The sequence below is a fragment of the Bipolaris zeicola genome, assembly GCF_000523435.1.
Source record: "Bipolaris zeicola 26-R-13 unplaced genomic scaffold scaffold_420, whole genome shotgun sequence".
Classification (NCBI taxonomy): Eukaryota; Fungi; Ascomycota; class Dothideomycetes; order Pleosporales; family Pleosporaceae; genus Bipolaris; species Bipolaris zeicola.
In genome coordinates this window covers 1,329-10,549 of record NW_006912469.1, presented here as the reverse complement: position 1 = coordinate 10,549, position 9,221 = coordinate 1,329, and the positions used below count along the sequence as shown (strand labels likewise).

The 9,221-nt window shown below is 48.4% G+C and overlaps 4 protein-coding genes across 4 annotated transcripts; all 4 read left to right on the top strand.

Annotated features, from left to right (window-relative positions):
- Nucleotides 1-693: 693 nt before the first annotated feature.
- COCCADRAFT_31186 (uncharacterized protein) lies at nucleotides 694-2,345 on the top strand (the record flags this gene model as incomplete). Its single annotated transcript, XM_007720200.1, has 4 exons — nucleotides 694-891; nucleotides 959-1,178; nucleotides 1,227-1,871; nucleotides 2,332-2,345. 4 exons carry the CDS (start codon nucleotides 694-696, stop codon nucleotides 2,343-2,345), a joined length of 1,077 nt encoding a protein of 358 aa, XP_007718390.1.
- A 1,045-nt stretch (nucleotides 2,346-3,390) lies between these two features.
- Nucleotides 3,391-3,696, top strand: COCCADRAFT_68509 (uncharacterized protein; the record flags this gene model as incomplete). The annotated part of the gene is made up of 1 exon (XM_007720199.1): nucleotides 3,391-3,696. A coding segment is annotated over one exon (306 nt), but the record flags the coding sequence as incomplete, so codon positions are not given.
- A 747-nt stretch (nucleotides 3,697-4,443) lies between these two features.
- Nucleotides 4,444-5,337, top strand: COCCADRAFT_52035 (uncharacterized protein; the record flags this gene model as incomplete). Its single annotated transcript, XM_007720198.1, has 1 exon — nucleotides 4,444-5,337. A coding segment is annotated over one exon (894 nt), but the record flags the coding sequence as incomplete, so codon positions are not given.
- Nucleotides 5,338-8,352: 3,015 nt separating this feature from the next.
- On the top strand, nucleotides 8,353-8,502 carry COCCADRAFT_112065 (uncharacterized protein; the record flags this gene model as incomplete). The annotated part of the gene is made up of 1 exon (XM_007720197.1): nucleotides 8,353-8,502. A coding segment is annotated over one exon (150 nt), but the record flags the coding sequence as incomplete, so codon positions are not given.
- Nucleotides 8,503-9,221: the final 719 nt, after the last annotated feature.

Sequence of the window (9,221 nt, the reverse complement as noted above, 5' to 3'; positions counted from 1 at the left end):
CCCGAGACTGCGCCGCAATACAGATTGGTAGAGCTTGGGTTCATGTGACTGCCTGCATGATGGCGATGTCCTATTCTGGCATTACATATCAGGGGTAGTGAAGGCTAGAGCGGGCTTTCAGCACAGCTTGGGCGCCAATCTCTCTGTACTGTGTGGCTCACGCCGCCCAAAGCCTGACGTCTAGAGTCTGAACACGGGTTTGAACCCGTATCTGGGTTTCGGAGTGGCCGACGAGCTAAAAAACGCGGGTTGGAATCTCCCTACTGAAAAGACGGGCTCTGATGGGAAAGGGGCAGGACCTGTAACACAGCGTGAACCCTAGGAATGCATTATACTTCCTCATTTCCAGTACGATTGTTGGTGGGAGATTTGCTCATGTTTCCATTCAAGAAGAAAGGGGCTTCATGCGAAGGCTTCATCGCCGCCGACACTTCGCAGTCGCATGATACATTTGGGTACACGACGCGAAGCTGATTCAACCCTAGTCTAATATGCCGCTGGCAAGGGTGTGCAGTTTCGAGCACGGTCTCGTACGGGCTGCTGCCTGATGGGCGCTAAATGCTATTCCAGAGGGCTCTCCGAAAGGATTCACATAATAAGAGAAACCTCAAGCATGGTCTCTTTGCCTATTTAAACCTCTGCGTCTCCTCTCTCCTCGCAGCACCAGCACGTCCTCGAGCCACAACAGCAGCGATGGCATTGCTCTCTAACACTTTTTCCATACCTCACGCACAAGGTTCTCTTCAAATAATACAGTACAGTGGGCCTCCAAAGCCTAAGCAAACCTCTCTTTGGAACCTCTCAAAGGCCCTGTCAAACAAACACAGTCCAAGATCGAACACTCACCTGGAGAACAAAGAGGATCTTGTACCAACGTCGGACGAAGTCGAAGTCATTGATTTGACATATTTAGGTAGGCATCCCTACAGCTGGCGTAGCCATACTGTGTTTATTCCAGTGTTCTATAACGACTAACACAACCATATTTGGAGAAGACAACAGCGATATCAGCGGTAGCAGAGATGGAGGAGATAGTGATATTAGCAGTTGCGACGATTTTGCGCCCCAGAACGAAAGTGAAGGCGAAGAGTTTAAGCGAAACTTGGGAGAAGGCACAGAGGAGGAGAGCTCAAACCAGCCAGCTCCTTCTGAAAACGTTACTCAAGGCAAGTTCCGGAGTGCGATCGTGATAGTGGCTCTTGCACACCATTTCTGACATTACGTAGAAAATACGGTCGTTATGAAAGATAGTCAGCCCATCGTGGATACAAACGAGGGCGACTCGCACGAAAATGATGCAGGTACGCAGATAGGCAATCGGCTTGAAGTTTCGAGCATCACAGCCTCTGATCTTCGCGGCGGGGAGTGTCCTATAGAGACAAAAAATGTCATCGACTCTGATGCGGTTGGAAAAGAAAAGACTCAAATGAGTGGGTTCCCGCGTCGCAAATTTCCATCAACGCCGCCAACGAGCTCGTCGAAGATGAATATCGAACAGTCAACGCAAGGCAGCGCTCCTACGATTGAAAACACGAGTAGTAGTAGTAGTAGCAGCGATACCGATGACGATCACTATGATCGCGGTAATCAGACTGCGTGGCTGACCCGCAAGCGGAAACGCTTCTCGCCAACTAAGCGGCACATTCGATCGTCAAACATGACATCGAAGCAGCGCCTCAAACACAACGTGCGCCCAGCGAAGCAGCGAAGGCTACTCCCCTCCGGTGGTAGGCAGTTCTCTAACCGTCCTTTGGCCCTAAAACCTCTTTCAGGACCACCGTGCAGCGGATACGATGCCAAAATCTGCTACAGCGATGACAGCAGCGATGACAGCAGCGATGACAGCAGCGATGACAGCAGCAATGACAGCAGTAAACATCGCTCGCACAAGCATAAGCGGAAGCGCACGCAGGACACTGCGAACGACGACGACGACGACGACGAATATGAGGTAGAGAAGATTCTCAATGCCCGTGTCCATCGCAGAAAGCTACAGTACCGTGTCAAATGGCTAGGATATGAGAAGGATCTGGAGTGGTACAATGCGTCTAACTTCAAGAATAGCCCGTACAGACTCCGAGATTTTCATGCGGCTAATCCGTTACACCCAGGCCCCCCAAGAAGGTTGGAGATGTGGGTACAGTGCTGGGAGAAGGACAGAGATGCGGGAAATCATCCTGATGATAATAAGCCTAAAGAACTAAACAACTAGGTGGGATACTATTAGCGGACTGGCGTTTCGGACTCAGGGTCGTTCTATTTTCTTGTTTCTCCTCACTACTAAGTTAGTGCAACCTTAGGTTTTCCTCCTCTTACTATTACTAATCATAGACTACCTCTGTTAGCTTAACATTTTCAGTTTACTTGAGGGAGGGGGAGATGAGGATGTAATGCATGCTAGCCCTATCCACCAGACCACCGTTGTAGCAGCGCTTACCACTAAGCGAGAGGCGCTTAGCGTGTGATCAACGGTTGCTTGTTCACAGAAACCGGAATCTGCAAGTGCATGAGAATGTACGGGTAAGTTCGTTCGAGATCCATCACTCAGTTTTGCGCATATGCTCATTTAGGAAGCATAAGCTGCTTAACTAGGTGCTCCAGAGAGCTGCTTACACTAACAGAAGAAGTTTCACAACCAGAGTTGTCAACACACAAGCTCATTAAATCGAGCTAACGTGATATGATAATAGGCTAGCTTTTTTAGGCCTACTCATTACAATATCGCGTTAGCTCGACTTGATGAGCTTGATCGTTGACAACTCTGTTCACAACAGCTAGTGAGACTGATGCACCACTTGGGATGTTGGAATCAAGATCGATCCGTGTGGTCTCTGCCGTGTCGCTCGGCCTTGCGACGAGTCTTCGGTCTAGACCTGCACCATTTCTTACAGTAAGCTAGGAAAGCAGAGTGACGTGTGTTGCCATAAATACGTTGTCGCGCTAATTAGCATCCCAAGTGGTGCGGGTACACGTCTTATTCTATTTTAGTAGTTAAGCCCTTTATTGGGACCAGAAGAAATCCTTGTTAGCATTCATCTACGGGATTACCTTCTTGTTATGAAGGTCGTACCAGTCCATAAGCATAGTATTTTGTACTAGTACGGCGTTTGTATCAGTCCAACGCTTGTACTACTCGGGCCCAATGGTTCGTTCCGAAAATTTCAAGAAATTGCCCGTGCGTTGCACGGGCCTACCACCCCAAGGGAAATACCCACCCCAAGGGCATTACTTAGATACAACATCATACTAACTCTACTACAATATTAGATAATTAGAATCTAAATTAGCAGAAAGTTTCACAATATGCCAAAGAGTAATTCATCAGCTTTAAGGTATAGAAAAGAGGTGGCGTTATACAAAGAGCACGCGGCAAAGCTTCATAGTTACCTAAAGCCAAACATCAGCTCTTACGCAAAAGTCCACAACTTAGGCTATAAACGTCTCCTCCGCGCCTATAACAACGCGCCTACGCGCAGCGATAAAAAGCCAACTAACTACCGGCTAAATGACGCCCAAGATCTTGCTCTTGAGCGCTATCTTGACGCAATCAATGCTATTGGCTTTGGTATACACCACCGCATGATCGCGCAACAAGCCTACGCGTTGCTTCAAGAGTCGTACATGGGACCAGACGAATCACCGCCGCCACTAGGTCATAACTGGGCGCGACGCTGGCTACAGAGGCATCAAAAGTACCGCCGCGTTAGGAGCAAGCCGATGGAAGTACAGCGTATGCTGGCGCAACAGCCTAACGCGTTGCGCCAGTGGTTTGAGCAGCTTCAAGCTACTATAGAGCAGCTTGGCGTACAACCTAACGACATGTACAATATGGATGAGACTAGTTGTCGGATTAGGGTTGCAAGCAGCCAGTATGTATACAGTATTGGCGGCCGGCAAGTCTTTGTTGCCAACGCTAATAACCGCGAGCTTATTACTCTTGTTGAATGCGTCTGTTCTACTGGCTTTGCAATTGAACCAATGGTTATTATCAAGGCAGCAACAATTGTGGAGCAGTGGGTAGTTGATCTGCCTGACAACTACCTTATTGCGATCTCAGAGAGCGGCTATAGCAACGATCAGCTTGCGCTCGCCTGGTTGAAGCATTTTGATCGCCGGACGAAGCAGCGGTCTACTGGCGCGTGGCGGTTACTACTAGTAGACGGACACGGCTCTCACTCGACTAGAGAGTTTATCGAATACGCTGAGCAGCAGTATATACAGCTCTTTGCGCTACCACCCCACACTACTCACCTCCTCCAACCGCTTGACGTTGGTTGCTTTCAACCACTCAAATGGTACCACGGCCGCTGCTTAGAGTGGGCGTCTCGCACTGGCTCAAAAGACATTAACAAGGCAGACTTTCTAGCGACTCTTGCTGAGATCCGGCGTCTTACCTTCACACGCACTACTATACAGAGCGGCTGGCGGCGAACTGGTCTTGCTCCGTGGAAGCCAGAGCTTGTACTTAACCAGTTGCAGCTGCTCGACACGGACAGCGAGTACGAGCGCGCTACACCACCACCAGCTCAGTTGCGACAGACGACACCATACATACAAAGCTCTTCGCCGTCTTTAGGCTCATCACCGTCATGCCTACTACCGCTACAGCGCTTTACACAAGTTCGGATAGCGCTACAGGGTGAGCAATTGAGCGCGCGCCGACGACAGCGGCGCGCGCGAGGAGAGCGCGATGAGCTTGACTGGGACATAACACCAGAGGCAGAGAACCCACGACCCGGCGACGCTGCATGGGTTACACCAAAAACTATCCGCCAGATTCAAGCGCAAGAGCCCTTTGTCTACACCGCGCTTCGTGAGCATCTCCCACGCGACGTTGCTGCTGGCGTTATTAAACACCAGCGTGGTGTCTCAGCAATTGCGCGTATCGCAGGGGGCTTACAGCGCGAGCTACACTATACAGAGGCAGCGCAACTTGCTAAAGGCGAGCGCCGTCGTCGTAAACGTCGTGCTCTTGAAGCGGGCGGTGGACCTATCTACTCGCAAGACGCGCGCTCAATAGTACAACGCCGCCAGATTAACGACGTCGCCCGCTTAGAACAAGAGCTTGCTACAAGATCACTTCGTGAGGTAACAATAATTGCTAATAAATGGAAGCGTATACGGCCTACAATACGGAATCAGGGCAAGAAATACCTCAAGCGCGCAGCTAGTGGCGTCACAGTAATGTGTGATGCTACGCGCTGGCAGTACGCTATCAATAACTATAACTACAATACTAAGGCGCAATACAAATTGCAGCGCGTGCAAGAGGATCGTAGCGTTAAGTATAACGAGAGCGTGCTCACAACTGATAATACAGGGGCAGCAGAGGTAGCTGCGGCAGTCCGCTACCAAGTCTGCCCGTACCGGCTGCTCTGCCAGCTCTCTCAACACCAAGATGACAGCAGCGATAACAATACAGTAGATGAGGAAGACGTTCTACTAGATATATACCAAAGCGATTCTCCTTGCCCAAAAATTGAGTCGCAACAGCCACCTTTAAGCTCAATAATACTAGATAAGATGGCTAGCTGCGCGGGCAGTAGTGACTATGATCGCGACTACAACAGCGACGCATATAGTGGCTGTAGTCAAAATGACTGGGGAGCATCTTAGAATATAACTCTAAGAAATAACAAATTTTTCTATCTAAAATTCTGTATCAATATACTAAAACTTGCGACTAAAGTGATTTATTGCCCTTGGGGTGGGCATTTCCCTTGGGGTGGGTGGGCCGTGCAACGCACGGCCAATCTTTTGAGATTTTACGAAGTAACCGTTGGGGCCGAGTACTACGTTGGCACAATATTGGGTTTTCCTCCCTTGTTATCACTAATTGTAGGTTACTGCTGTGAAATTAACATTTTGATTTTACTTGAGGAAAGTGGAGATGAAGCTATAATGCATGCTAGACCTATCCGCTAGACTACTGTTGTAGCTAATGCTGATGCCAATGCCTTCGCTATACTAACAATCAGTATTACTTGCTACGGGTGCCTTTGTTCACTTGTCAGGTAAACGTGGGCCTGAAGGATAGTCTAAGTGCCCATTGTACACGTTAATTGAAATCTTATCGATGGGCTCTGCCGGAGGGCTTTCAGCCTGTTATACAAGGTTATCTAAGGATGATCTTCACACGGGCATCCCACAGGCGCAAAATTCATATCATAAGTTATGTCTGTTCCATTCAATCTACGCCTACCACTTTAGGTTAACTATCCTACCTGGGAGCGATTAGATAAAGGCTCTCTGATACCTTGCGACATGTTTGAAGATTGTATGTCCTTCTTGACCTGCTAGACCGAACTGTAAAAATTAGCCTCTTTGTTCATCAGACAAGAGGAATCTTCTACCTCAGAAATTCTGTCAAGCTAGTTCAAAGTTCTTTTGGCGTTAGATCTTTTTTGATCCTAACCGCAAATATTTCCGTAGCGAGCAAAGTTACAGGCTTGGGCTGGGTTTTGAGCTGCACAGCAAGCTGGTTTCTCTTGCGGCATAGGTTCAGCGGCGGGATTGGCGATGGCTGCTACTGCAAAGAGGCAGATAGTAAGAATTGAGAACTGAGGGAACTGCATCTTGGTAGTGATTGAGAAAAGGTCTTGGGTGTAAGATGATGATATTCAACAGTCACAACCGGAGCACACGCTTTAAATACATGAAATCTGGCACTATTGGTCTCTTGTAAGACAAATATAGTTTGGATATTGAAACTTTCTTGTGAAGATTACGTTGACGTCTCTAAGTTATGATTGAATTTCGGGTCGGTATTCGTTGTATCTGACGTACAAAGTTCATAATACAAAGTATAACTGCTCGGATGATATCTAATCCACCAATAGTAAGTATATAGCCGCGCTTACACTATATCAAGTAAACTTTGAGTAGAGTTAAGGCGAGTTAGAGTCACCGAAATCTCGTATGTCATAACGTACGTCCCTGAGTGTTGGCCACCCGCCGCACTGGAACAAATGAGGGGTACTTTGACTCTCAACACTTCGCTTTCTTAGGTGCATCAAATAAAGCTTATTAGAAAATTCATTTAGTAACGTTCAACAAAGTTTCTTGTAACGCCGAGGACAGAGTTGTTGATATGAAGTTCGTAGGTCAAAGTTTTGTAACCGGGGCCGTGCTTAAGAGGTTATTCCAAACTTGATTAAGTGATTGAATACCATGCTCAGCTAATTACAGCTTTGCAAAGTCTCGAGTCTAGGGTTTTTAGCTAATCGTGAGCAAAACGTTATATAGCGTCGGAGTGACAAAACTTTGGCTTGACACCCTCGTAAACTAACCAGACTGATCTAGCCAGGTTTAGTAAGCTCTTAACCTAGAAAAGGTGGTAACTAGTTACACTCCGGTATTAGGTAAGACGGGCTTTATTAACTAACTTTGTTGTTAACATGTATGGCCGTGAAGCCCCTGCACACGGCATATTGACAAATGAATCTGCTGATCAGTTTGGCTATTGCCCATTCTAACGATAGATTATGCTTTTCACTAGGTATCTATCATGTAAATGTTCTAGGGGCACTAGCTCTATATAAAGTGTACGGCTTCTTCTCTCAACACGACAACCATCTATCATTCTCAATCTTCCTCAACGTCACTACAAACAACTTCGCTATCAACCAACAAATTATTCACCATGAAGTATTTTGTCCTATCTCTTCTTATGGCTGCTATTGTTGTGGCCACCCCGGAGCCTGCACAACGTCTTACCGGAATCGAAGCTCGAGAGCTGTTGCAGATACGCCAATCATGCAGTGTATCATGCCCTAGCGGCGAAAGTTGCAATTGCAGAAATGGTGCTGCCTACTGCTGCCAAGGGGCGCCTACCTATTCTTGCGCGTGGGCTGGTCGATGTTAAGATCAAGAGGCTACTTGATAGGTGTTACACGGAGTTAGACTATGCTTCTCTAGTCTTGATCTAGGTTAGGGTGAAACAGCTAGAAGCTATAGAGCTGTTAGATTGTGGGAGGTTCTCAAAGATAGTGAAATTCATCATGTGTCAAGATCAGAATCTGTAGTAAAATCCGTCCCCGTGAGCCGAAAAACCATGTGTGCCGAAAACAACCAACTGGATCGCAACGGCTATGAGGAAGTCTGTGATTCTGTCGATGCGATTGGCCATTCTCGGCACACAGGGGTTTTCGGCTCATAGGGACGGACTTTAGGATGGTAAATAGTTATTGCTTTTGTCGGGTCTGACATAAGCAATAACTAGTTAACTAACTTACTGATCCAAAACGTTAACTAACTATTCACCGGCCTAATCTGTAGAGTGATGCGTTGTCCTTTTGCCGTCTGACACGTCTCGCATCTCTGTCAGATACTGGGGGATTTTCCCCGTATTAGTTAGGCAACAGCCGACGCCGCGCAGACGTTGATCCGTACCGCCCCACGTCACTCCCCTATGGGAGCCAGCTGTTCCTAGAGGCCTGCCGTTTCCCCTCCACCACTATCTACAATCTGGGTGGCATCGTATCTAGACAATGGTTCTACTAACAGTGTGCTGTGCTTATAGGCTCGTAGAAGAGTGCTGCCTCGTGTTTTGCGGCCGCGATACCTACGGTCTCGCCCCCCGTGCTCGGCTGTCATCTACGCGTCTCCGATCCCAACATGCCCAAGGATCTGCGCTTGTTCTACAAACTGGATGGCTTTAGTGGCTAGTTATGGCTTATTCAGGATGGCCCGGAGGTTGTGTCGCCCGCGGAGGTTGCGGAATACCTGGTTCCAGAGGTTATTGAGCGTCCTGCAGTGGAGCAGGATGTGGGCGACAGTCTGTCGTCTCTCTCCGCACTGACAGCGGGGGCTGGTAAGCCCTGGCACTCTTTGGATGAAGGGAAAGTCGCGCAGGCCTATCTTCTCGGTGCGCAGCTGCACTAACAGCGCGCTCTGTTGTTTAGTAAGGCCTCCGTGGATCTGAAGTACTTTCTTAGTAGGCCACGGTGTGTGTCTGTAGGTTGCTCGGCCTTTCGCCTCTGCTCGCCACTTAGCTGCCCATGCTCGCTTCGTTTGAGTCCTGCACCAGCGCCTGACGGTTGATCTGATTGAATAGAGCCTGGGCGGCGCATCTGCTGACGTTTGTCTACTGCCGTCCTCTCTCCATCATGTGGCCTCCTTGGCGGCCCTGTCGACAGTCTCGTTTCCTGGGATGCCGGTGTGGGCTGGTATCCACCTTATTGTCTTTTTCTTAAGAGCACAGTCGGACCGTGCCAGACCGT